This window comes from Peromyscus californicus, unplaced genomic scaffold, assembly GCF_007827085.1.
Source record: "Peromyscus californicus insignis strain IS unplaced genomic scaffold, ASM782708v3 Scaffold_15__1_contigs__length_86483966, whole genome shotgun sequence".
Taxonomy (NCBI): domain Eukaryota; kingdom Metazoa; phylum Chordata; class Mammalia; order Rodentia; family Cricetidae; genus Peromyscus; species Peromyscus californicus.
The window spans coordinates 51297193-51324780 of record NW_026294447.1 but is presented as its reverse complement, the minus strand read 5'-3'; the positions used below and the strand labels follow the sequence as shown (position 1 = coordinate 51324780).

Here is a 27588-nt window from a genome sequence, read left to right as displayed (position 1 = left end):
TTTCCAGTATTTCCTCAGAAGCTGCCCAAAGCTGACAAGTGCCTAGACCCCAGCACTGCCAAGAGGCCATGCCACCTTACACTTCACATTGCCTTTACACAGCCTTGGGGACATCCAGCACCCACTTCTGCACCTGGCAATTTCCTGTGGCACACAGAGCCTGCCAGCCTGTCCCTCCTGACAAAGACAGCAGGCCAGCCAGTCATGCTGGACTGTCACAGTGTTTCTCCTCTCCAGGGCCCCTCATTAAGAGCCATAGTAAAGACTACTCCAGAGAGCTGACCTCATGTAGCCGGGCTCTAGCGCCAGCCAGTGGGAGCCAGGCTGTCCTGAGGTGGCCACAGGTGACAGCAATCAGAATCTGCCTCTCAGAAGGAAGCCTGTCACCTTAGCACTCTCCACCAAGGTTGGACTGGGGACAGGTAGAGATGGACCAACCTGGCTCCTAGGCTTTTACAATATCAGTGTTAGAATGGAACAGCCATAAGAGACCTGAAAGCTATTAGGTATTGTTTTAAAAAAGAAATTCCACTTTGCCACCCTGTAGACGCATGCCCTGCAAAAGGCAGAGACGATATACGGCTCTCTTCCTTTCCATAGTACTTCCAGCACCTGGCATGGTGCTTGGCACAGTACCTCCAGCACCTGGCATGGTGCTTGGCACAGTACCTCCAGTACTTGGCATGGTGTTGGCATAGTCCCTCCAGCATATAAAGAGTGCCCCGTGAATATCTTCATGTACAAGCCTGCATGGACACATTCTTGGACTCTTGGTTGCATACAAGAGGCAGAATCCCTCAGTCAGATGGTAATTCTGAATGCTTAAGAAACTACCAAACGATTTTCCACAGTGACATCACTTTTGCATTCCCATCAGTCATGTATGGCAGCTCCAGTTTCTCCATATCCTTGTCAATACTTGCTGTCTGACGTTTTGACTGCAGCCATCCCAGTGGGCCTAACGTGGATCCTGTAGTTTTGATTTGCATTTCCCTAAAGATTGGTGAGGCTGAGCACTGTTCTATGTTTATTGACTGTGCATGGCTGAATACTTTGTTTTCTTACAAAAACATCTGTTTAGATCCTTTGCCTGTTTTCAAATGGGTTATCCATTTAAAACTTTTCCCCCTTGAGCCAGGCATGGTAGCACACACTTTTGATCCCAGCACTCGGGAGGCAGAGGCAGATGGAGAGTTCAAGGCCAGCCTGGTCTAAAAAGTGAATTCCAGGACATTCAGGGGTGTTACACAGAGAAACCTTGTCTTGCACCCCCACCCCCACCCCCGCCAGATTTCCTCCTTTATTTCTATGAGTCTGGGTATTTTGCCTGCATGTATGTGTGTCTGTACACCATGTACTTGTAGTACCTATGGAAGCCAGATGGGGGCATCAGATGTCTTGGAACAGTTCAAATCTTAGACGGTCTTTTAATAAAAAACCCTGAGCCTAATATTGGGGTGAAAGCTGAAAGATCAGAGAAGCAGAGCAAGCCACAACCAACCTCACCTCACCAACTCCTCAGCCGATCCTGTTTCCTCAGACTGAAAGCCTGAATCCTCACCTGAAAGGATCTCAGCTGAACTGCTTTAGTTCCTTTTTCCTCCAACTTATATACCTTTCTCTGCCCAGACATGTCACTTCCTGGGATTAAAGGTGTGTGTGCTTCCCAGTACTGGGATTAAAGGTGTGTGCCACCACTGTCTGACCTCTATGCCTAATCTAGTGGCTGGCTCTGTCCTCCAATCCCCAGGCAAGCTTATTAGGGTACACAATGTATCACTACATGGAACTGTAATTACAGAGAGCTGTGAGCTGCCATGTGGATGCTGTGATTCAAACTCCAGGAAGACCAGTCAGTGCTCTTAACTGCTGAACCATCTCTCCAGCCCCAGTCCCAGTCGGTTATTCATTTTTGACGATGAGTTTTGAGAGATAAAGTCTAGACACAAGCCTTTTGTCAGATTTATGCTTTGTAGACATTCACTCCAAATCTAACTTACCTTTCCAAAGATTCAGGAATGAACAAAGACAGAATGCTGTTTAAATGTGTCCATTAGATTAGAGAGGCCCGGCTGGCACTGCATATTGCACCTCAGTGTGCCTAACGGGCTTTCACGAACAGTCAGTTCTCCTGCCCTCTGAAACGGTTTATGTCGAGGTCCACTTCGCTGTCAACGTCACAGGATTTAGAGTCACCTAGGAGACATTACTCTGGGCATTTTTGTGTGGGAGTTCCCAAAGAGGTTTAACTGAGCTGGGAAGACCCATGCCTTGTGAGCAGAACCATCCTGTAGGCTGGGGTCCCAAACTAACAAGAGGGAGAAAGTGAGCTGGTCAGTGGCATGGGTCTCTCATCGCTTCCTGAATACAGACACAAAGGGACCAGCCACCTCCCGTTCCTGTGGCACCTTCCCAACATGGCTGACTGTACCCTCACATTTCGTCCATGAGCCAAAATACATATTTACCTGCCCCTCCTTCAGCTGCTGTTTTTGGGTCAGGAATTTTGTCACCATTATGAGGAAAGTAACCAAGGCAGTTAAGATGCTGTGGGACTTGAATGGGCCACCATTCTCACGTAAGCCACAGTCTTCTCGCTGTCTCTTCCACACTGTTCTCCTCACAGACACCTTTTCATAGATGGTGTGGAAGGTAGCCCAGATCATGCCTGGTTTTACTCACTACAAATCCCCAGTGGCTGGGGCAAGTGTATTCAACAAATGAAAATGTGTCCTTTATGCTGTATTCTTTAAGGTAGCATGGAACAGCTCTGACAAGGGTCACTACTAAGTGACAAGGGTCACTAGTAAGTGAAGGTTGAGTGGCTGGGACCCTCATCCCAGCTTCGATGAGAATACACAAAAACATCAAAAGAGGATACACCTTGCCAAAGATTACTGTGTGTGCGGTACACATTTACTTAGGAAACAGAAACTCAACCTCCCACATTTAGACAGTTCCACTAACTGTAGATATTTCACTTCTTTCTTTTTTCTTTTTCTTTTCTTTTCTTTTTTTTCCCCCTGAGACAGGGTTTCTCTGTGTAGCCCTGGCTGGAGATCTCACTTCCACGTGCTGTCAACAATAGCTCTTACTAAAATGTTTAGCTGTGACGCCCACATAAAGGGCTTGGCCAGAGTCCCTCCCCAGCCTGGCCTGTGGAAACAAGGGGTCAGTGGGTGAGAAAACGGACATGAGCTCACAGAAGGGCCTCAAGGACCTTTCCTTTCCATGGCCTGGGGATCTATCAGGAACTTCCTCCCGGAAGTAGACATTAATGGAGCCATCTGCTTGTTCTCTATGAGTGACTGAAAATTGGGTTGGGCGGGTGGAGAGATGTTAATTTGCTTTATCCTACATGCAGCCAGGCTTCTCTGTGCACACTTAGGGGCTGAACAATTAATCAATGGATCAGATCTGCCCCATGATGAAATTGCTGTGAAAGGGGTCAGGAAAGCTGGACACCCTTCCCCCAGGAGAGGCTAAGAGCCAGCCTCTTAGAAGGCTTGGAGAAGAAAAAACCCCATCACACCCGGCTGGGGAAAACTTTGGGTGGGCTCAGGATGTATCCTAACCCAGGTTCTTAGGTGACACCATGGAGCTAATCTCTACATTCCCCTGTCACCCCAGAAAGGGCTGGGTCATCTAATCCTGGTAAACTTTGACACCTTACCCCAAAAGGATGCTATGTTACTGGCCAAGTCCTTGGCAGGAAAGGGCAGACCCCAAGGACAGAAAGGGAAGGTGATAAGAACCTGGGGACTAGGGGGAGAATAAAGCCTGCAGGGTTCCCCACAGTGAAGGGAAGCACCCCCCCTTTCTAGGGACCATCCTATTCCCAGCCACTGTTTCCTCACAGGAATACTGCAGAGTGGGTTCCTTTCCCATTTTGAGGACCACAGTTGTCCTGTGTGTGTATGTGTGTGTGTATGATGTGTATATGTGTATGTGTGTGTATGAGTATGTATATATGTGTATGTGTGTGTATGTATGTGTGTGTATATATGTGTATGTGTGTATGTGTGTGTATGAGTGTGTGTGTGTGTGTGTGTGTGTGTGTGTGTGTGTGTGTGTATGTATGTAAGCTGCTGGGCAGTAACTGTAACTGGCACCGGAAGCACCACTTGGCCAGTCTGTGGCTGGCATAGAGGAAGGACTGCCTGTTCCTCTCAGCTCAACTCTGTAAGGCCTAGGAAACCTGCTTCCCCTGTTCCCAGAGACGGCAGGGGTTTGTGGGGTGCGGTGGGGGAGGGAGTAACAATGACTCTGAGTCCTGGGGCTCCACAGTCTAGGTTCTCACTTGTGCTGAGACCCTGCTGCAGTGCAGTTATCTCGCCAGGGAGCCAGGAGAAGAGAGAGAGGCCTGAGCCTGCTGAAGAGAGTGATTTGTGGCCAGAGCTGCCAGCCTCACTGCTAGCACAGAATAGAAGCAGTCAGGATGAGGGAAGGACTAACCACCCTCTCACCCCCCACCCCCATCCACAAAAACTCCTGTCTCCTCTGGGGAAGGGTTGGAACGAGGTTGGGAGAGCGAGTTCCCACTACAGGTCAAGGCTGCACCGGAGCAACACAGTCAAGCCCCCTCTAGTCACAGACTGAGGCAAAGCCTTCCTGAGACTCACTTTTGTTTGGAGTGCAGGTCAGAGCCGCAGTGACTGACGGAGGCCCCGTGGGTCAGCGTGCAAAGGCCAGAGTGCACGCCACCAAGGCTGAGTGAAGGAGAGCAGCCATTTCAATAGCACCCAAAGCACACAACAGCACCACAAAGGTCCAGAGAACCTGGGTGTGGAGGTAATGCAGAGAGAGGCTCAGGCAGCCGGGAGAGTGTTGTTCAAAATGTTCCAGGGAGAGTACCCTTTCTTGCCTGGCTGTTAAGGATAATCTGGGGATGCCTCTGCCTCCGGTGTCCCGCTGATCGATGCACCCCTTCACTGTGCTCCGACAGCCAGCCCAACCCTCATGGCACAGCCCATCTCTGTAGGTGGTTTGTATGTGATAATCTTCCTCAGGCTCCGATTCTCCACCAATCCAGGCCCTGGCAGGATTTGGAGCATCAAGGGGACAGAGTGAGTCTTGCCTGGGGCACCACAGCTGGAATCTAATGGGACAGGTACAAAGAGGCCAGGCAGAGGTTGAAACATGGGTCCATCCCTTCCAAATGCCTTGGTCATTGCTAAAGTCAGGAAACCAGGAAGATTCGGTAGCTGGCCCAGAGGTGTGGTCAGGCCATGGTAGGGGACGCAAAAAAGCTCACTAGGCACTTTTTTCAGGAGCAGTGGCATGGGCAGAGGAGGTAGGGGATAGGGAGGATACATGAGAATTCCCATTGGAAATCAGTCCTTGGCCCCTGGCTGGTGTCAGCACACAGCCTCTCCTTCAGGCCAGCCTCCCCCTTGATACTGAAAGGCCATAGCTGGGGAGGCCTTCCTGGGCAGAGTGCTAACCCCTCTCTCTGACTCGGGCACTGACTGCTCACATCTTGTTCTCTAGAACAGGGTGTTACCACATCACAGGTGCCACAGGCTCAGCCTGGGCTAAGCGTGAAGAACACTGGGCCCGAGCCTCGTTTCTTTCCACCGTCTCAGCTCTAGGATCTTTTTTTGGGTTATTACATGCTCCCTGAGTTTACATTCGTGAAAGACCATCTCTGAGCCCCACAGAGGCAGCCGCACTGTTCCTTATTACGCCATTCTTGTTTAAATAGAAGGCTCCTGTTTTTGGAGGCTGCTCTTTCTTATTGAGCAAGTGCAAACAAGAGGCTTCCAGAATCTGAAAGGGAACACAGGACAAACTGTCACGACGCAGCCGGGGCTTCATCTGGAAACTATATATAGGTTCGGATGCCAACACAGAAGGGGGCACTGGACAGATTTGCGAATTGCCAAGTGTCAGGGGAGACTAAATAAAGAGGAGGACATGGAAGGTTTTCTGGGAGAAGTCAGGTGGGAGTGTGGGGATGCTGAGGAGCTGTGAACCTGGGAAAACCACCCCTTCTCCCCGCTACACTGAAGCAGCCAAGGGCGGCTTGTGGCTGCCCACTCATGTCAAGAGAAGGGGCAAGTGGGGAGGGAGGTGGCCCAGGTGCCACCCTGATAGGGAGGTCAGCTCTGAGTGTTATGAAGGAGTCACCATGAATAGCCAGAGACCACCACTTCAACTTTAGGATCTTACAAGTACATAGAAAACTACTTAACGTACTACTAAGACACCACCCAGCAGACATTCTGTGTTTTCTTTTCCGTACTATGTGTGAAAGATCTGGGGTGTGCTTTGCACTCATGCTTAATCTTAGTGCAACTCAGCCACATTTCAAAGGCATGAGAGTCACCACACTAGATAAAACCATGGTTCTTACCTGGGAGCAAAGTGGTACCCCAGGGTTGGCAATGTGTGCAGATAGTTCTTTCTGGTTATCGCACCTCAGGAGAGAGTGCTCCTGGCACCTAGTGGTCAGAGGTCAGGAATGCTGACAACATCATGCCCAGCCCAGGACAGCCTCTTACAACAAGGGAGGACCTGCTAGGAACTGGGGCGTGTGCTCTAAAGCACCTGAGGGGCGGGGTGGTGGTGGTGGTGGGGGACACGGGACGGGACACGGACTCAAAGTGCTTTGGATAGCAGCTCCTAGCCTGCTGCTGGCACATAGTGGGCTCCCAACAGCAAAGCTTGGAACTGAGTTCAATGGACGCCTCAGTCCTAAAGGGTCTGGGTTCCCATGTTCTAAACTAGCAACGCAGAAACAGAGAGCCACAGTGGGAATCAGGAATCAGGAACAAGGGACCAGTCTTGGGCAACTGGTACTTTGCCTGCTAGGAGACTACTGAGCCAGACTTACCAACTTTCTTCTCTCCCCTCGGCTGCCTTTAGCATCTCAGGCAGACTGAGCCCTTGCTCAGCCAGGAGTCTGCAGCTCTAGGAAACAAGGCTGATGGAGGTATGGACGGGGGTATCCCCTCGTCCAGCTATTGGTCAGTTTGTTGAGTACATCCATCTTCCTCACCGTGTCTACTTGTGTGTAGGTTTTGAGCAGAGGATATTAGTGGTAGAGCAGAGCCCTGCCCTCCCCATAACCCTGCAGGCACAGGCCATAGCTCCTAATTCACCCCTACCACTATCCTAGGTCAGGATGGGGTGCTGCCATTGTTGGAGGCAATTCCTGGGCATTCCCTTTCTATCTGCCAGCTGGGATCTAGCTGGAAGTCCTCGTAGGCAGACTCAGGTTTCACATTTCTCTAGCAGAGAGATGTTTTTTAATTCAAATTCTCTTTGGTGATAAGTTGCCACCCTAGAAGAGCAGATCAGATTGCCCTCTAGTTGCAGAGATGAAAAGGCCTCTTGGTCCCCAAGGGTAAGAACATTATGAAGAGACATGTACAATTTAAGCTCTCATTCTAGGAGCTCCCTTTGCTAAGGACCCTCAAATTTGCACCCCACACATTGTCCTCATCCTGACACTAGACCGGGAGCTCATTCAGCCTTTATTTGGTAACTATTTGGTAAGCACCTACCGCATGCCAATCCCAGACCAAGTGCCCTGGTTAGCCATGTCATTTGCTGTGTCCCTCCCACAGTGCCTTTTCCTTCTGCACGCCAGTTCTCTTGAATATTTCTGGGACATGTTCCTTCTCCTCGTGCCCACCATGACTGCTGGGTCGAGTCCCACATGCTGTCCCTAACTGTTGCTGTAGACTACCCTCTAGTCTTCAACCTCAGGGTCTCTCTTGAATTCTAGCCTTTAGCGCCCCCCACCCCCCGCAAAGACATGTAACTTCTCTGTAAAAGGCACATCAGATGACGTCCCCACCCACATGCCCTTCATTGGGTTCTGGAGGGCTTTGGACAAAGGCTGAGCCTCACTCAAGGCCTGTGTGCACAGCTCTGGGACAGCCTCGTGGGCCTCCGCTGGCATCTGGTTCTCTGTTCACCCCTCCCTTCCACACACCCACATTCTGCCCACACTGAACTTCCCCTGGACACACCCAGCACCCTGGCACTCTGCATGAGCTCTCCTGCCACTTGATACGCACCTTCCTCTCTTGTCCAGATCGGACACTTCTCTCTGTCCTTCAGGACACGCCACATGTCCACACCCACCTGCCCATCACCAGTGTTTGGAGGATTCTTCTGAGGGCAGTAAAGCCTTCACATTGCTCTGACATAGTCATCTATGTGTACCTTGGGCCTAGTGTACTTAAACTGAATAAACAGATAAACTAAGGCATATAAACCTCTAACCATGGCAAGTGAGTGACTCCTCTCGGATAGACACTTCCTAAGAGAAGCAGCGGCTGCTGCTGCTTCCTCCCCCTCCTCCTCTTCTTCCCCCTCCTCCTCTTCTTTCCCCCTCCTCTTCTTCCCCCTCCTCCTTTTCCTCTCCTCCTCCTTCTCCCCCTCCTCTTCTTCATCCTCTTTTCTCCTCCTCTTCTTCTCCCTCCTCCTCCTTTTCCTGAGACAGAGTCTCACTTTATGGCCCAGGATGGCCTCAGACTTTGCTCCCTCCTCCAGCCCCCACCCCAAATGCTGGGATCACAGGTATGCAGCATCATATGGAGCTTGGAAGCATTTAGTCTGGGTTTTATAAATTACATTTATTTATATGCAGAGGAAGAACAAGTCACAGTGCATGTGGCAACAGAGCCTGTGTGGAGGTCAGAGGACAACCTGGGGGAATTGGTTTTCTCCTCTACCATGTGAGTGGGTCCCGGGGTTGGAACATAGTTGTCACATTTGGTAGTAGGGGCCTTTGCCTGTTGAGCCATTTCACTGGCCCAAGAGCAGAACCACTGAGTATGAGGAACAAGTACTCAGAGCTGGGTTCCTGGGGTCTGAACCCTGGCTTTGCTGTCAGTAATGTATGATTTTGAGCAGCATCAGTTATTGGAAAACAGGAGTTTGGTTGTTGTTATCTACTGCTGTGTAACAAAAGACAAAACAGAGTGACTTGGAAATAACAACCATCTTCTTACAACTCATTGTGGGTCTGAAATGGGCAGTGCTCACTCAGCTGGGCGACATTTCCACTCCTTGGGTAGCTGACTTTTTATTGGCTGCAATCAGCTGGGGCCTGGTTTGGTTTGGAGGGTCCAGGATGTTTTCCTCAAACAAGCTCTTTGGCACAGAGAGTTAAAAGGCTACAGTCAGCCAGGTCCATCTCCCTCCCAGGCCTCTCTCCCTTCCATCATCCGCAGGCCCCTCTCTTCAGGATGGAGGCAATTCGGCTCTTAGAATTTAAGACGTGCCAGCTCTCTGAAAACCTATGAGGAACTGGCTAGAGTCATTTCTGCTTATTTTGTTGACCGCAGAAGTCACAGACCAAAGTAGATTTAAGGGAGGGGCAATAGACTCCACCCCAAGAAGGAAGAAGTGTCAAAAAATACCTTAATCTGCCACACTGTGGCGCCATATCCTAAAACTGACATGCAGATTAAATTAGCAGAGCAATTGTAATCCCATCAGTTAGGAGGCTAAGGCAGGAAGATAGTGTGTTTGAGGCCAGTCTGGGCGTGGGGAGAGATCCTGTCTCAAAATTAAAAAATAAATAATTCATACCAAATGCTTAATAAACGACTGCTACGATACCATAGTCCTTCGTCTCTCCCATTGTAACTGTCTAAAGCCCAGTAACTAGCCAAATCTCACTAAATACTTTTTGTGCCATCATTCTATGGAGGAAGAGGCATTTGGGCAATGTTTTAGGCTAGGCTAGAAGGGGGAGATTCTTGTGCCAATCCATGGGCCATGTTCGGAAAACTTGGGATCCTGCTGGAGTCCCAAGACTGGTAGGAAACTACAGTCCTCAGAGACACAGAGGGTCCAACATAATCTAATACGTCATTCTCCAAGGGTCTCCCCCCAAAGTCTGCTATGGGGATGCTCCATGGGTCACAGGAAAGGAAACTGAACTCCTGCCCAGGTTCATCCACATAGTATGTGACCACTGGACTTCAAAGCTAAGCCTGTCTTCTGGCTTTTTCTTTCATGGCCCCTGCCATTGATATTTCTCAAAGAAAAGCATGGGAAATCTCCACGGCATCCTTTCTGTGAATGACAGGCTGTGGTCCTCAGGATGCTGAAGCCAATGAGAAGCACCTCAGATGTCTACGAGGAAGTTCCTCAAGACTGCAAATGCTAGCCACGAGTAGCTGAGTTACGTCATTCATCTGGTTTCTTCAGAATCTGTGTTCCTATGGTAGTGTGCTCAGATTCCATCTCTCTCTCTCTCTCTCTCTCTCTCTCTCTCTCTCTCTCTCTCTCTCACACACACACACACACACACACACACACACACACACGTCATGCTTTGGTTTGTAAGATGCTCACATTACATGTCAAGGCCCAGGGGTGGCTCTTCACACATCCTGATTTTCCAGATGGGAAGGGGCAGCAGCAGGAGGGATGGCCACAATCAGCTCCATAGGGAAAACCACCCTGGATATAGCCCCTGCTGGTTTCATGATATACTTAATCCCTAGCTGGGAAGAGCCAGATTCTTAATAAACAAGATTGTTTAGGCTCAATTGTCAGAGGCAGGGTCAGGCCTGGAACTCCCATCCCCATGGCCCTCCTCACTGAGGCCTCATAGCCCTACCTGCTCCTTTTCTGCCTGGCTCTGGCTCTGTGTCAGGAACACGAAGAGGAAACAATGAAACAATGACACGATTATGAGAATATTAATGAGTGGATGATTGTCTGCTCTATTTCTCTCTGCCATCTTCCTCTGGCCCTTGGAGAGCCTGTTGAATGAAGAATACAGAGACATGACCAGAAACAGCTGGATTCTGGAGAAAGAGCCATGCATCTCTGACTCAGTTGACTCCCAGTTGACATCCTTGGGCACCACTGGCTCAGCTGCAAAGAGGAGATCCTAACACTTGCTTCAGAGGTGGTGAAGACAGAGAACAGGCGGTCCAAAAGCCATGTGCTAAGTCTCCAACAACTGAGACCGAAGGCTTACAATTTCAGAGCCCAGTGACAGTGGCTTAGTTTCACCAGGAGGCTTCTACGTTTGGAGGTGCTGAGGGTAGTGTTGGACAGGGAACTACACAAAAGGAACATTCCAGCAGGGGAAATTCCTCTAGGGCAAGTTCCCTAAATGTTGACTCTGTGATAACCAAGGCAGAAGCAGTAAACATAATAAAGGTTGAGTCAGCTGTGCCACAAAGAGCAAGACAAACCTTTCATTGATTCCAACAAGTGAGAAGAGACAGGTACAAAGAGCCACAGAAGACACTAGTCTGTTTTTTTCTTTTTTGCGGAACTTCCCAGAAGTTCTTGCCTCTGTTGGTGAGACATACTAATATGGCTTCCCCAAAGGCAGCTAGGTTGTCTGGACACAGCACCATGCATTTTCTAGGTTGTGGGAAGGCTTTCTGATCTAGGTGTGTGGGACACATATAGTTGGGCAAAGCTGTGGGGCCTTATTCTTCCAGGGCACTTTGAATCTATTATTTGCCAGAAGTCAGGAGTTCCCTTTCCCAGGAGGCTTAGAGGCATTGAGTGGCTTATGTAAGGACACACAGCAAGTTACTGGGGAAGCCTGATGAGAGCCCACTTCACTGATGGCTTTGTTCAAGCTCACAATGACTCTACTGCTGTTCATTCTTCTTAGGGTAGTGCTGTCTGGGAATTCCCAGAGCAAAAGCAAACCTGGGAAGTGAGCCAGATCAACTTCCCCAAACTTCCCCAGAGCTAAGGTTCCTAGGAATCTCTCCTTAGATGTCCTCTATGTCAGGTGTTCCACTCAGCTCAAGCCTCCTCACAGGGAAGTGCTGAGAACTACAGGACACAAGCCCCTTGTCTGGTTTTGTCTAGTCTTGCTCCTATCCACTCAGGTGCCCTAGTGACTCTTAGGAGCCAACTCTGGTTGAGCGTCACATCTGTGCTCTCTCTGGGACCTTGGTTTATAGTATAATGCCATCCCTCACCCTTTCACTTGATCACAAGAGCCCTAATCACACTATTCTGTAACTGCCTGTTCTGCCTCCCCGGCCAGATTTGAAGACAAGAAACCTTATCATCACCCAGGAGCCAATAAATGCTAAGTACTCATATTCATAAACAGATGAATACAGGCACACACACAGCAGTGTTTGGACCACTCCTGTACTTTGTAGATCTTAGGTATGTCCACAGACATTTCTTGTCCGTTCTTCCTACAGCTTCTTTAGAGGTATAATGGGCCCGTATGTGATTGATGGGAATGAGGGCCCCATGTCACATGATCTTTAGTTTCCAGAGCCAGTTAAGTGAGAGTACTGAATAGGAAATCTGATTTCATTCTCTTCTAATGTATGCATTCAATGCTATATATTTCCTGTAGGTGCTGCCTACTATACACATTTTGAGAAGTTTGGATTTTCATTTAAAGTATTTACAAATTTTCCATGAGATTTTTCCTTTGACGTGGTATTATGGTGGATGCATTGTTTAATCTAGTAGGGATGTGCCACTGACTTTCTGCTCGTCGATTCCTACTTTGGTTCCATGTGGTTGGTCTGGTTTCTGTTCTCCATAATCTCTTAAGGCACACCTCAGGGTCCAGAGTGTGGTCTGCTTGATGCAAGTTTCCCGTAAACGGTAGAGGAGTATGCATACGCTTGTGTTGATGAAGCGGTCCATGGGTCTAGTGGTCTGTCACATCCAGTTGATAGGCTCTGCTGAGCTCAACTGTGTCCTTACTGAGTTTCTGCCTGCTGCATCCATCCATCCATATCTGAAAAAGGGGTGAAGTTTCTAACTCTGACTTCTCTTTGACTTAAGGAAGGGGTAGAGAGAGAGAGAGAACACCTTGGGTGTTGTTTCTCAGGAGCCATCCATCTTATTTTTGAGAGAGAATCTCTTGCTGGCCTTCGGGTTCACCAATTCAGCTAGCCTGACTGGATATTGAGCCCCAGGGACAGGCCTGTCTCCACTCTCCAGTGAACAAGCACATGGACTACACCTGGTTTTATGTAGACCTGGGGATTGGACCCAGGGCTTTATGTATATATATTAGGTAAGAACTCAACCAATGTAGCCACATTCCCATCTCTTTTTTTTTTTTTTTTTTTGGTTTTTCGAGACAGGGTTTCTCTGTGTAGCTTTGCGCCTTTCCTGGAACTCACTTGGTAGTCCAGGCTGGCCTCGAACTCACAGAGATCCGCCTGGCTCTGCCTCCCGAGTGCTGGGATTAAAGGCGTGCGCCACCCCCGCCCGGCAACAATTCTATCATCCCTCTTTTTTTTTTTTTTTTTTTCCCATCTCTTAATTATTTTATTTGACTTAATATGTAATGCTGGGATGAAATGCAGGCCTCATGTGTGCTAGGTAAGTGCTCTACCACTAAACCACAGTCTTAAGTCTTTACAAAGCTTCAAGCAGGGTTCAGCTCACTGGTCCTTCCACTTCTTGCCATGGAGAACACAGCTCCCTGCCCCTCCACAGGATGAAATAGTAAGGCACCATGCTGGAACAGGGAGTAGCTCTCAGTAGCCAGTGTTACCTGCCCATGACTTAATGTTGGCCTTCCTAGCTCCCAAAATTGTGAGAAATAAATGTCTCTTTTTTAGACCATACCCAGTCCCAGTTATTTGTTACAGCAATACAGATGGGCTCAAATATATGCTGAGCCAAGATCACCCAGGCCTGAAACCGAAGCCAGGAGACCCTAGGGCTTGCCGCGACGTCCCCTACCACTGCCTTCAAAAGAAGGGCTGTTGAGTAGAGGCCTCTGGTCCAGAAGTAGACAAGTCGAGCTGCTGTCTCTTAGATGGGTTTCTTGAAGCTACAAAGTCCCTAAATGTGGGCAGTCACACACATGCAAATCAGAATCACCCACAGGCAAACCAGGACCACCCACAGGCAGACCAGGACCACCCCCATAGGCAGGCCAGGACCACCCCCACAGGCAGGCCAGGACCACCCACACAGGCAGGCCAGGACCACCCACACAGGCAGGCCAGGACCACCCACAGAGGCAGGCCAGGACCACCCACAGGCAGGCCAGGACCACCCACAGGCAGACCAGGACCACCCACAGGCAGACCAGGACCACACCCACAGGCAGGCCAGGACCACCCACAGGCAGACCAGGACCACACCCACAGGCAGGCCAGGACCACCCACAGGCAGACCAGGACCACACACTGTGACACCAACCTCTTTTCACCATCCTTTTCCTTTCACAATCAACAAGACCCTGTGCTTTGGATCTTTTTGGGTTCTCTCAGAACAAAACAAACTCCTCTAGCCCATGGTCACGGTTACGGGAGGAGTGTTGCTGCCCTATTTTTCTGTCGAGGCATTGACTCTGTGGAGTGCCCCTCTTCTCCCTGTTGGACTCTCCTGCCTATCTAGAGTGCTCCCATGACAACTCAGAGTGCTCTCTTTCTCCAGGGCCCACCCCCAGACCTGCCTTCCCGCTCTCCAGCCCCAACACCTACGCAGTCATAAAGCTTTTACCATTGGCAGTTTTCTACAACCCCTCTTTCCTTTTCAGTTGTGACTGGTCACTGTCCCTGCCAGTTGCCACACAGCCCAGGGGGGCTAAAGCATCCATCTCATTGGGCTGCTTCCTGCTCAAAACCTTCCCATGACACTACAAACCAAATCCTTAACAGTGGAGTGTGCTTGTCACAGCTGCTGGTGACCCAGCCAATTCCACCCTTGAAGCCTTGGTTTTGTCTCTTTGGTTACTGCCTGACCAGCACGGCCTTCCTTGTCTCTGAACTTTGACATAGAAGACTGTGGCTTCAGCTTCTCAAGCCTGTTCCCCAAAGTTCTTCCTCACAATTGTTACTCAACTCCCCAGCCCCAAAGGGACCCAGGTGATCTCCTTTAGTCAGGAATAAGGAGTGTTGACATCTCAAGAGCACGGTTACATTATAGGACCTAAGACAGTGGCCTTGTGTGTAGTTGTGGGCGCCTCTTTTTGCTTGGTCCAGGGTTGGGGCTGTGTCTTAGCCCCCTTATAAGTGTCTTCCCTCAAAACCCAGTCAGCAGACACTTTAGGGATACATTTTGTGACATGCTTAGCAGCATAGAGCTGAGAAAGCTCATGATAAAAACAGGATGATGACCATGGAAGGGTAAACAATGGCATGCGTGACCGTGACTCAAAATCTATTGAAAGAAGAAAAAAGCTAGGCGTATGATCACAGCACCCAGGCGGCAGAAGATTAAGAATTTGAGGCCACCCTGGGCTTCAAAAAATACAAAGGGAAGACAGGACTGTGGAGAGGTGGAAAGACGAAGTAGAGAGCACGGTAGTGCATGCCTGTGATCCCAGTACTCGGGAGGTTGAGGCAGGAAGAGATCAAATTCGAAGCCAGCCTGAGCTCTCCTGTGAGATCTTCAAAATGAAGAACTAAAAGAGCAGGAGGAGGAGGAGGACGAGGAGGAGGAGGAGGAGGAGGACGAGGAGGAGGAGGAGGAAGTTAAGTTGTTTTCCCAAGGTTTTGCAGTAGATCTCTTAGAGCTAAACTGACCTCCCTGCCGCATCTGACACAACTCCAGTTCTGGAAGCTCCAAGTAGGAATGATGAAGGCAGAATAAAGTAAACCATGGCTATTTTAGCCCAAGCTCCTGTGGCCACTCAGCAGCCCGGGACGCATCTGCTTTTTAGAGCAGTCCTCAGGACGGGCAGTACAGGAAATGAGGGGTTGCGAGGTGTGAGCTGCAGGGTGCTAATTATAACTGCCACTGTGCACCGAGCACTTGCTACACGTGGGGCTCGTGACTTCTTCCCAGAAGTGTCTACATTTAGATACAAAGATGCCGAGTGCTTCCCCGGCTCATAGCTTCTTTCAAGGATCTGCTCACAGCTGTGCTGGGGAGTCCCCTTCAGTTCACAGATAAAGAAACGGTAACAAGGACATCAGGCATCTTACCTGATCTCACAAGAATAAAAATCTAGAACCTACAGTCATCCTATCCAAAATTCATGTTCTTAAAAAAAAAGCGGGGGGGGGGGGGTTGCATTGACAAGCCTGTGAAATCTCCCACAAGGCAGTCAAACCTGCCTCACCTCCTGCTAAAATATGGAGTCTCTACACCAATCCCTCCTTTATGAATAACAATTTCTCACCTGTTCATGGCCTTAAGCCATCTCCATTCAAAAACAGGTCAGATTTCATTCTAGGGTTTCAGCTGGTGACAATTACCCTCAAGAGTATGGAGAGAAGTTAAAGGCATTCTGGCAACACTCTACCATGCCTATATGCATCTCTACTGCCCAGGAAGACTCACCCTGAGAGCTCTCCCTTGCATCTATTGGTGATGATCCCCACACCAAACAGCATGAGAATTCACCATACTTGCCCAGGAGATGAGCTGTTCTCCAGGTGCTGATGTACCCAACCTGATGTAAAACTCACACCTGAGAGTGACGATTTACTCAGAATTCATGGACAGACCTTTCTAAAGTCAAGGGTCAGTGGGCCAGAGGGACTAGGTGTGAGTGATGGAACTGTGGCTCAGGCCTTGTGCACTGCATAGCCCACTTCCTGCATGGGCCTGGCTACCACACTGCCTCAGGGCTGCTCTGGTAGAGACAGTCCCAAATGGGTTTTCTTCTTCCTTTATTCAGCAACCACTAGGAAAATGCCATCCCATGAATATGTTTATCATCCTCGCCACCTCTATGCATATTAATGAAAAAGCAGGTTCAGCTGAGCACTCTTTCTCTGGAAATTTGAAATCTGAAATGCTCCAAACTCCAAAACTGTTTGGTCCACTGACATCTTGCCACAAGCGAAAACTTCTACACCTGATGTCAACTGACAAGCAGAGTTAAAAGGCAGGTGCATTGGAAAGATTATAAAAGAAAAAAAAATCACTTTAAGGCTATGTTACACAGTATGTATAAAGCATAAATAAGTTTCCTTGTTAGGCTTAGGTCTCATCCCCAAGACAACTCATTACACATGTGCAAAAACTTCACAATCTGGGGCAAGTTTGTAAGACTCCTGGCTCAAGCATTTCGGATAAAGGATGCTCCTGATACAGCGTCCTCTAGGGCAGGTTGTTTATACCAGCCATCAAGGGGCAGGCTTACCTCCCGGAAGCTGCCATCGCCCCATCCATCCTTCTCTCTGCTCCTTCAACAGGTGCATCCCTGCTGTAAATCCTCTTTTGCTTAATCTCTGGAGTCACTTCCCTTTCCTGCTGGCCACACGGATGAGGAGAGTTTATTCTTCCCACCCCACTGGGCTCCAGCCTGGCCATTTTTTCTTTGAAAAATCCTTGTAAGAAACCAGAGAGGGAAGCGGGGCAGTGGTGGTGCAGACCTCTAATCCCAGCACTGGGGAGGCAGAGGCAAGTGGATCTCTGTGAGTTTGAGGCCAGCCTCATCTACAGAGTGAGTTTCAGGACAGCCAGGAGTACACAGAGAAACCCTGTTTCAAAAAACAAAACAAAACAAAACAAAAACAAAAACAAAAACAAAGAAGAAGGAGGAGGAGGAGGAGGAGGAGAAGGAGAAGAGAGGGGATTCTAAGTGCCTCAAAGCAAAGTTGTGGTCAAAGCAAGACTCACTTTTGGGGCACCCCCTGGTCTCCTCCCTCCACTCGTGTGGGGAAACCCAGAAAGCTCCAGTTCTAGGTCTGGGCCTTTGCATTCCCACTTCCTCCTCGGGACACTCTACTGCAGTCATCCTGGCCACAAAGTCTCAGATCCTATGTCTTCTGGACAACAGATTCCTTCCAGGACTCTGACAAAGGCACCATCATTATTCCTACCTCACAGACAGGGGTGCCAGGGCCTGGAGAGGTGGAGCATCTTGCCCCAGTCACACAAGTGGCAGGAGGCAGAGATGAGAGTCTACCAGGCTGTGTGTCTCCCACGGTCAGTGCTGAGTCCTGAAGACACAGGACTAAAAGAGAGGGTGGAGGGCGGGACCTAGAATCACCGAGGCAGAGAAATAGCCACTGGCCTTGCTCTGGCAGCAGACCTCAAGGGAAAGAGGTTTGGGAGCAGCAGAGTAATGTAAAGAGAGAACAAAATATACAAACCACGGGCATCTCTGCGTTTGTGGTAAATGTGGAGGAATAAGGATTGAAGAACCAGATTGCCTGGATGACTTTGGTTTGCATTTTGATTACCTTCAGGGCAAAGCTAAACACTGAATTTGTTTAAAGCCTTAAAATGCAGGAAATTCTTCCATGTGGCCCTTGGAGGAAACCAAGAGCCTGAGACGTCAGTGCTCCCAGTTCTGAATGGCCTGGTGTAACCATCGTGGCAGAAATGAAGATACTATCAAGAGACACTGGTGCCCCTTTCTCTGGGCTATCACACTATTGAAGTCATTGTCGCCAAGGAATTGAAGTGTCAGCTAGGAGAAGGAGAAGGCTGGGGTCCTGGGGCCAGAGAGAGGAGGGCTTATTTCCGGGAAAGAGATTTCATAGTTCTGATAACACGTCCAACAACCTTGCAGGACACACTGGGATCCAGACAATGATGGGTCAGTGATCAGTCAGGGATGACCACACCCCTTGGCAGGGCTGCTTAGTTATGCAGACCTCTTACCCTCAACTTAAACCTCATGTCAAGACCCTGAAGATGGCCTTTGTGGGGGACGGTGACAGGATCTCTTTATTTGTTCCTCTCCCCACACTGAGCGGCTCTCTTTCCTCATCTTTTCACTATTATCTGTTTAATTGGCCTATGGAGAACCAGGGGCCCAGCCCAGTTTGTTGGGGCTGCCAGGGCCCAGGTTCTGACCTTCATAGCTCCAGTAACACTGTCCATCTGCCTTAACAGAACTTCACTCAACTAAACGGTCACAGGCTCCTGGACCTTCTCAGAAGTCCCTCCATGTACTTCCTGTTTCAGCAACAACCCCTTTTTTCGAGACAGGGTTTCTCTGTATAGCTTTGCGCCTTTCCTGGAACTCACTTGGTAGACCAGGCTGGCCTTGAACTCACAGAGATCCGCCTGGCTCTGCCTCCCGAGGGCTGGGATTAAAGGCGTGCGCCACCACCGCCCGGCATGCAATAACCCCTTTAAGTGTGTGGGGAACCTCTGCCCCGCCTCTCTGATCACCATCTATACCCAATTGGGTTTTACTTGTTTCCCATCCTTTAGAAGTGGGGCCAGTCTACCCATCTTCAGCCAGCACCCCACCGAATCATCCCTGCCCACCTTGCTGTAAATTCCCACCTGTGCAAGCCGGATCAGGATTGAGCCAGTTCTGTACTGAGGGGTCCTTCCCATGGCTGCAATGCTTCTGAACTGGGTCTGTTTTAACTCTAGCTACCGCCATCCTACTCTGTTTGCCTTCTGCAGAATCAGACTTGGAAAGGGGACATGAAATCACACTGCCACCCTGCCTTCCAAGGGGTGTGCTGTGTTTAAGGTGCAGAGGCCTCCATGTGATGGCCCCAAAGGCAGCAGCAGGCAGGTGGAAAGGCATAGAGGACAGAAGAGCAGAACAGAAGCCCAGGCAGTTTCTGGGCCAGCAACACTCTCCCCCGTCGCCTCCAAAAACCTCTGGTATCCACCTTGAGCCAGTAATCTCTCCACAGAGCCCCATGCACACCCCTACCTGACCACTTTTCCAGTCCTACAGGCTGAAACTCACTCAAGGCACTTGGGTCCCTAAAAGTTCAGAGGTAACTAATGTGTGGCAGCCTACTCCCAGAAGTCATGACTCTCACTAAGAGGTAGGACTATCCTGAAATCCCAGACCATCAGTTTGTGGCCTATTGGTCAACTTTCTCTAGGGGTCACAAACACATCCAGGACCATGTGGTGCCAGAGACACTGTAAAGGTCACTTTCCCCGGGCCATAGGAAAAATGACCCAGGTTTCTTGGGAAACAGAAAACAACCCAAACAACTCCACCCCTTCTGAGTCACCAAGGGACATGTATTCCAGTGGTTTAGAAAAAACCACAGCACCCCGGCCCCATCCTCTTTGAGAACTCCACCCTCGCCCCCTGACTCCACAGCCTTTTCCTAGTTCCACATCTCTACCCTCATACTCAGGGAGCAACTCCTAGCCGTTCATTAAAATCCAGCAGCTCTGTTTTCCTGGGCACAAGATTGACTGCATTTCCCAGTGTCCCTTGCAGGTGGGCTTGGTCATATGACTGAGTTTTTGTCAATAAAACATGGGTACAGGAGACACCCAGACTCCTTTCCTAGTCTAACTGTTGCCTTGGACCCAACCCTAAAATATGGAGGCCACGTGCTGGAGGTAGAGCAGCAGGGTCTTGCAGTGTTCCCGAGGGAGGCGCATCTTGCCTGTGCTTCCTGAACCTTTAAGCCGTTTCTTGGTATTGTGGCAGTTGGCTGATTTTCCACATGGCCACATTCCCCACGACAGTAAACACCTTTCCACTGCTGTCTCTTATCTCACTTGATACCCTAAAAGGCAGGTGCCGTGAGTTCCTGCCACAAGATGCACTCTCTGTAACCATGGGACAAGTACAGGATGTGTTTTATTCATGTGGTCTGAGTCTCTGGAAAGACCCCCTCCAAGCAGGATGGGAACCTGCTCTACTTTCCTTTTGTAGAAAATCAGCCTTTTATTGGACTAATACAAGCACCGTCACACATTTAGGACCCAGCCCTAAAGCTTCCCCCTCTTAGATACCTTTCCAGATTCTTCCTACAGAAGGGAGGATCTGGGCCCTCCATACACTTGGACAGGAGTCCCTTGGCCGTAACACCTGTCAAGCGATATCATGAGAGGAATAGAGATCTGTTTGCCCTGCGCTAGCATAGCCCTCTGATCTGACTGGAGATCCCCGAGGCCAGGACCTCCGTCTTATTTATCTATGTACTTTCTCAGTGTTTTGAACAACAAGCAGGAGAGTATTTACCGTAGCTTCCTTAGCTGCTGTCACTCTGTGGTTGACGAGGGTGATAAGGTTCAGGGGACACCCTGGAATTGTTTCTATGGGTGTCGTCAGTTGGTGCTTGGAATAGCCTATGAATTCTTTTTTTTTTTTTTTTTTTTTTGAGACAGGGTTTCTCTGTGCAACAGCTCTAGCTGTCCTGGAACTTACTTTGTAGACCAGGCTGGCCTTGAACACACAGATCCACCTGCCTCTGCTTCCTGAATGCTGGGATTAAAGGTGTGTGCACCACCACCCAGCTTTATCCTATGGATTCTCATCACAGGCTTCTTGGATTTTAAAACCTAACCCGTGAACACGACCTTTGAAAGAATGCAGAAGCTGGTGCAGACGGTTGAGCCTAGCCCAGCCGAGATCCAAGATCCCAGATGTCTTGATCAGTACAAACCCACCCCAGGATCCAGGCATGGTAGTGTGCACCTCTCAGTTTGACAGTGGAGAGGCTGAGGTCAGAGGCCTATGAATTTGAGGCTAGCCTGGATTAAAGATCCCCAAACAGGTTCCCCCTAACCCAGGTCTGCTCTGACAGTCCTGTGCACACCCAAAACTAACACCCTGTCTTTAGAAGTGCTTGCCCACGTGACCATTTCAAAGGCTCTGGGACAGAGATAGGACAGTGATTGTTGGTTTCATTTGATGGAAGAAAAAGCCTGAGAGGCTACATGACACACCCCAGATCACAATCACAGTTTGAGAATGTACTAATGTGTCGTTGAAACCCAGGACCAGACATCTTATTTCTTCACCTTTTCCTCCCTTTCTCTGTCACCCTTTGTGCTCACAAACAAGAAAGGACTTGACTATGGCTACCGGGAAGTGAAGACAACCAAGCTGGGAGCAGAGACAGTGAAAATTAACAGTGACTTTGCTTAATGTTTTGAAATAGTGTCTTTCTAATTTGATACTTTGTGACTTGACACTCACTGCCTAGCTAGCTGGGTGGGCCTCCAAGTTACCCAAGCATGCACTACCATGTCTGGCAATTTTAACATTTGAGTGATAAGCTGAGTTTAAAACAAACCTGGTCAACGTCTAGTCCATATAATGTGGGCACAGGAAACATACCAACACGTGTCTCCTTTCAAACTCTTACCTAATCCAAACTGCTACCTTCAACCCAACTCTAAAAATGATTTTCCCCATTCTAGTTTCAAACATGGGGACAGAGTGGAGGGTTTGTGGCTAGCAGGTTCTGCTGTGTAGCTTGGAGGGAGGAAGGTGAGGTGAGAACTTACTAGATTTTTCTTCTTTGATTGGGTACTCCAGGACCTCGGTGGAGCTGTCCTTCAGGGAAGGGAAATGGACACACAGCACCAGGCGTTTCAGGCTGCTGTCCCGGCAAACCAGGAACATCTGAAATGGTAGAAGCAGAGGCTCAGTGAACCGGAAGCTTTGGTGGAGGAAGAGGGATGGAGGCAGGGTGGAAATCATCCAGAGGGTATCTGAAACAAACTCAAAGAGGAAGTGGTCACACATCCCTTGAGAAAAGTGAACCTGACCCATATCCAGAGTGGAGTCTCAGTTTCTCCACTGCTGATGCATGGGAGTGGGTGGGGTTCTGTATGCTGGTGGCCTAGGATCTAGGCTCAGAAAAGCCCTCATAGTTGGGAGTTGGTTGAATTTCAACTCACGGCTCTAGCATCCAGCTTTTTGTGGGGAGGGGTGGGGTTGGAGGTGGGGACTGTCTGTTGGAAACAATCATAGGTATCAGAAAATTTATACTTTTTCTCCTTTGCAAAAACAAAAAAGAGCAGCTAGGTGGTGGTGGCACAAGTTTTTAATCCCAGAACTTGGGAGGCAGAGGCAGGCGGATCTCTGCAAGTTCGAGTCCAGCAGGGTCTACAGAGCTAGTTCCAGGACAGCTAAGACTACCACAGAAACCCATCTTGAAAAAAAACATAAATAAATCAATAAATAAAAATAGCTATTTTGTTTGGACTTTATGGTACTGGAGACTGAACACAGGGTCTCCTGGGTGCTAAGCAGCAAGGCTCTGCCACTAAGTTTCAGACTCAGCCTTCCTTTCATTTTCCTTTGAGACAAGGTCTCACTAAGTTGCCCAGACTGGACTTGACACACTTTGTAGCCCACATACGCCTTGCTTGAACTTTTGATCCTCTGGTTTACCTCCTGAGTAGCTGGGATTATGGACCTTTGCTATCAGTCCCTGCTAAAAATAGCAGACAGTTAACCTGGAGCTCTCTGTTGCAGGAACTGTCAGGGTATATCATACACTCACTGGCTCCATTTTCTCCATCACCCCATGGTGTAAGTTTTGTTATGGTCCCCATTTTACAGGTGAGAAGCGAAGAGACCCTGACCATCACTGCCCACTACACCCCAGGAGGGTGTAGTGCCTAAGTAAATGTCTGCCTGGACCACAGGATGAACTCAGGAAGGTTGGCCTGGCCAGGACATTATAAAACAACAGTTTGTAACAATGGGGAGGCCTTTCACTGTGACTGCACCTGGGAGGCCACTGCCTCCGGGGACCATTCGAAGTGGAGCCACTACATGATCAGAAGTGGTACAACCTGGGAATCTATAAATATAAACTTAGTCACAGCTTCCTGGCTGTGAGGGGCTGAATGGGATCCAGCCTCAGGATACCCAGGACCTTCACCATGCAAGGGCTCTCTGCACTAACCTGAAATGAAGTTCTTCCAGGTTCTCTTCTGCTGCAGATTCCCTCTGAGTTGACAGAATCAACAGACGACCCTCTGGGCCAGTGGACATGTGTGTCTGTGCATTAAGCCAGTACTGGCTGACCACGGACACCAGGGACAGCTCAGAACGGGAACCATCTATTTATAGACTCCTAGGCTGTACCACTTCTGATCAAGCAGTGGCTCCACTTCCGAGTGGTCCCCAGAGGCAGTGGCCTCCTAGGTGCAATCACAATGATATGATAGGCCCTTCCTTTGTTACAACTGTTCCTTAATAATGTCCTTTGCAGGCCCAGCTGGCCCTTCCCAAGCCCACCCTTCCTTCCCAGGTGACACCTTCTGGAATACTCCTAGCCTTTTGGAACACACTGTCAACAGAAGGGAAGCACTCAGTCCGTGTTCCCATTCTTTCCATGCTCAAACTGCCCCTGGACTCTGTCTCCTGGGCTCAGGTCCCAAACAGCTCAGCTGGAATTCCCAAGGCCAGGAGTGTGGCCAAGCTGTTGAGGGCTGGCTGAGGAGCTCGGACACTGGGACATCCCCAAATGTGAGGACATGACCCCAAGTGTGGGAAGCTCTGGAGAAGACCTCTCCTTAGGCTCCAGATTCTGCTACCACAACTACTGGTTATTAATCCTACCATGATACTGCCAGGTCATCTTAGGCATGAGTGCAGCGCTATTAATAAGACACACAGTGAGCTCGCTGCTCCTGATCCACAGCAGCCGACGTGTACCATCTCCCGAGTTGGCCCCAAGCCTGAACTTGCAACTTCTCATACTAAATCTACAGGGGGGTGTGGTTATGAGGAAACAGAGGTAAGGAGAGCCAGGTAATGCTTAAGACAGCACAAGAGATCCTAGAGATGGGTTTTAAACTCAGGCCCTTGACTCTAGGTCTCCGGCATGACCCTCACCTATCTCACCAGGCTCTTAAAGGTCATTTCTTCATGGGCATGCATGGCCCTTCTGGAAGTTAGCTGAAGTGGGAAGGCGCAGGGGTGGGGAGGTGGGGGAGTAGGGGGGCGGTGGTTAGCCTCTCTCTTCTGGGCAGGGTGGAGAGAGCATGAGAACCAGAAGCAGAAGTAGAGAGGAGGGAAGAGGAGTTGCAAGTCTGTCTGCTTGTTTCTAGATGCTTCCATTAGCTCTCACTCCCTGCCCAGAGACAATGGTCGAGACACTGAAATTTAACTGTCCCAAATATGTCTCTCAAATATGAAGTCACTTTGTTTCTTCTACAGAGGTTCAAGGTCAATTTGCCTCCTTGCCCACAGATCCATGGGAACCAGCGGGGCTGAAGGAAATGCGTGTGAATGAGTGTTTGAGTGGGTGTGGCACAATATGAAATACAGCTGGTCTTTGTTTCCAGTTCTTGGTACAGAGCTTCAAAACCCTGGGAACTTCCTGAGGCAGGGGCATCTGTCCTTTCTAAGGACCTTTTCTGACCAGGCATGGGGTTATGCTAACAGGAGGCTCTTAGGCCCTTGGTTTCAGAGGGAGACTGAAGAGGGATTCTAGGCTGAAGCTGCCAGCCCCACCCTGACCTGGGGGAGGTGAGCAGGGTTGGGATGGGTACCCTTACACAGTCTGTGATTTCATTCCTGCCCAGTAGACCTCAGGAGAATGCTGCTGGCTAGATCTGGTAGCACATGCCTGGAAGTCTAGCGTTTCTGTCCCCCTAAGCATCTCTGAACCAGAAGAGTGACCAGGTGGGCAGGAGGCTCCTGTGGCAAGGAAACTTGACAGGCCTAAATCCAAACTGCAGACCTCAGGCCTCAGCTCTGAGTGGAGAGGAGCCAGAGTGAGCAACACAGGAGCAGGCAGTAGGGCCTTCTGCTCATTCCTGGATGCTTACCAAGGTGACTGGTCACAGAGCTGTTCACTCTCCTGCCCACACTGCCAAGGTTCCTGCTCCTGAGTCATTTCCCGATTCACCAGGCCACCAGTAGACCTCGCTGGTCCCAGGGTCCTCACCTACCTGACCTGACATCTGGGTCTGGCTCCTCTGTCCCCTGTCTCCTTTCATCAGCTCCTCTAAGACAATCTACTAGGAACCCCTAGAAAGCAGAATGGCCTTCCCCGAACAGTGTAAGCCACTGGGCTACATGCCACACTGGGGTCTCACTTCTGTGACAGCTAGGATTTCCCCAGCTGAACTCTGAACTAGATGATGGTGAGAGGCCTGGGCACTGAGTCTGAATAGTTGTGTCCTTCTAAATTCCAATGCAGAACTGCTCTGTGTTGTCAGGGAGGTCACCTGTCCTCTCTGACCTGGCTCTGTAGGGAAGAAAACCACATAGGATTCCAATACTCTTCTTGCTCCAGCACCTTGGGGGCCTTCCCAGCCCCTCCCCGCAAGGTTGCAAGAGAGCTCATGTTGTGATGAATTAAGGCAATCTGAGAGCTATGGTTGCAGGCATGTCGAACCACAGATCATACCCTGCCAGGATGTCTAGTTTTCTTTTGAGACAGGGTATGGTGGCCTTGAACTCACAGAGATTCACCTGCCTCACCTCCACCTCCCAAGAACTGGGATAAGATAGGATGGGTTTTGAACAGGCCAATGTTTTCAAAAATAGCTGGGATGGAAAAAGACTCAGGTAAAGAATTAAAGGGCCACAGCAATCCCCTCAAATAAATAAAAACTCCAATCTAGATACACTCTAAATGGCTGTGTTTTCATCTTTCATTTTGGACCAGAGCTATTTGCAGCTGGAGGAATTTCCCATCATGCCTATGGGCAGCCCAGTGGCCATCCTGGGTTCATATAGCTGTGGTAGTTCATTGGCAGCCAAGGACCTCTCACCCCAGGGTTCCCACCCCAACAGAGCTGGGGAGTGCATGCAGAAGATCAGAGATCCGGAAATGGACTGAAGGACACATTGACCGAGATTAATTTACAAGACATGGAGAAACTACAGCTCATCATTCCTCTGACTTACAACACGGCCATGGTAAGGCCCAGGCAGCATTTCTCAAGGCTGGCCACAGCTCGGAGTCACCTTGGGAGCTTTTAAAGCATGCCAATGGCTCCTCTTTCAGAGAGGAGAAACACAACTTGGTGCCAACAGATGGATTAGCTTCTCAAGCACTAAGGGGGAGACCAAATGTCCCAGCCCCACGCAGAGCACCCCCACCCATCGCCCAGCAGGTCTGGGGATGTTAGATGGAAGAATCCCTACTTTTTAAGCCAAGCCAAAAGATGAAGCATTTGGCCTGGGGGGCTGATGCTGCAATTTTTTGGGCCTCTGAAGGCAGCCAGTGGTGGAACCGAATGAGACACCACAATTGGAAGCCAAACTCAGGTCATGTGTTCCCCTCGCAGGGCTGTTTCCTAAGTGTGGATGGAGAGTGTGCCCCTGTTCACAGGGCTGCCACAAGGATGAGAGAGGGGACCACTGAACCTCCCAACCACTGTCAATGCCACCTTTCTCAGCCTCATCCCATGCAGAGGGACATAGGACTTCCCTGTATTACCAAAGAAGCTTGTCGGAATGGAATTAGCACTCTTGCAATCTGCCAGATCATGGTCTGCCAGTCCATCTGACAACATGCATTCCCACAGCTCTTAAGCAAAACTCTCACCACCACAGAGGCTTCTCTTATTGAAGACTACCTTTTAAGGGCTATCGAGATAGCTCAGCAGGGAAAAACACTGATGACCTGAGTTTGATCCCCCAAACCCACATGGTGGAAGGAGAGAACCAACTCCTACAAGTTGTCCTCTGAGCTCCACACTCCCACTGTGGCATGTGCATCCCTCCTCCATAAATAGATAAATAATAAGTGAAAACTGTCTTTCAACCTAGAAATGATAACAATTCAATCATAACAGATCTAGGTCACACACAGACCTTGGCTTCTAGGAGAGTTCCTTAATCAAAGGAAGCAGAAGTCCTTGGAGACACAGGATGTGGCTGGTCCCTGGGCTGAGGCAGAGAGTGTACAAGATAACAGCATCTTGTATGGCCAGAAAATAAGGAAGTGCTCCAACAGAAAGCAGGCAAGGACACCTGTACTCACGATTGTGGAGTGCTGGGGTCCAAGGGACACAAGAGCCATGTCCTTGTTTGCTTTCTATTGCTGC

General features: G+C 49.5%; 1 protein-coding gene across 1 annotated transcript in view; it reads right to left on the bottom strand.

Moving 5' to 3' along the window:
- Rin3 (Ras and Rab interactor 3) overlaps nucleotides 1–27588 on the bottom strand; it is a 120536-nt gene that overhangs the window by 55309 nt on the left and 37639 nt on the right. The window contains 1 exon segment of the mRNA XM_052738824.1: nucleotides 22072–22189. Within this exon segment, the coding sequence (XP_052594784.1) occupies nucleotides 22072–22189 (118 nt within the window).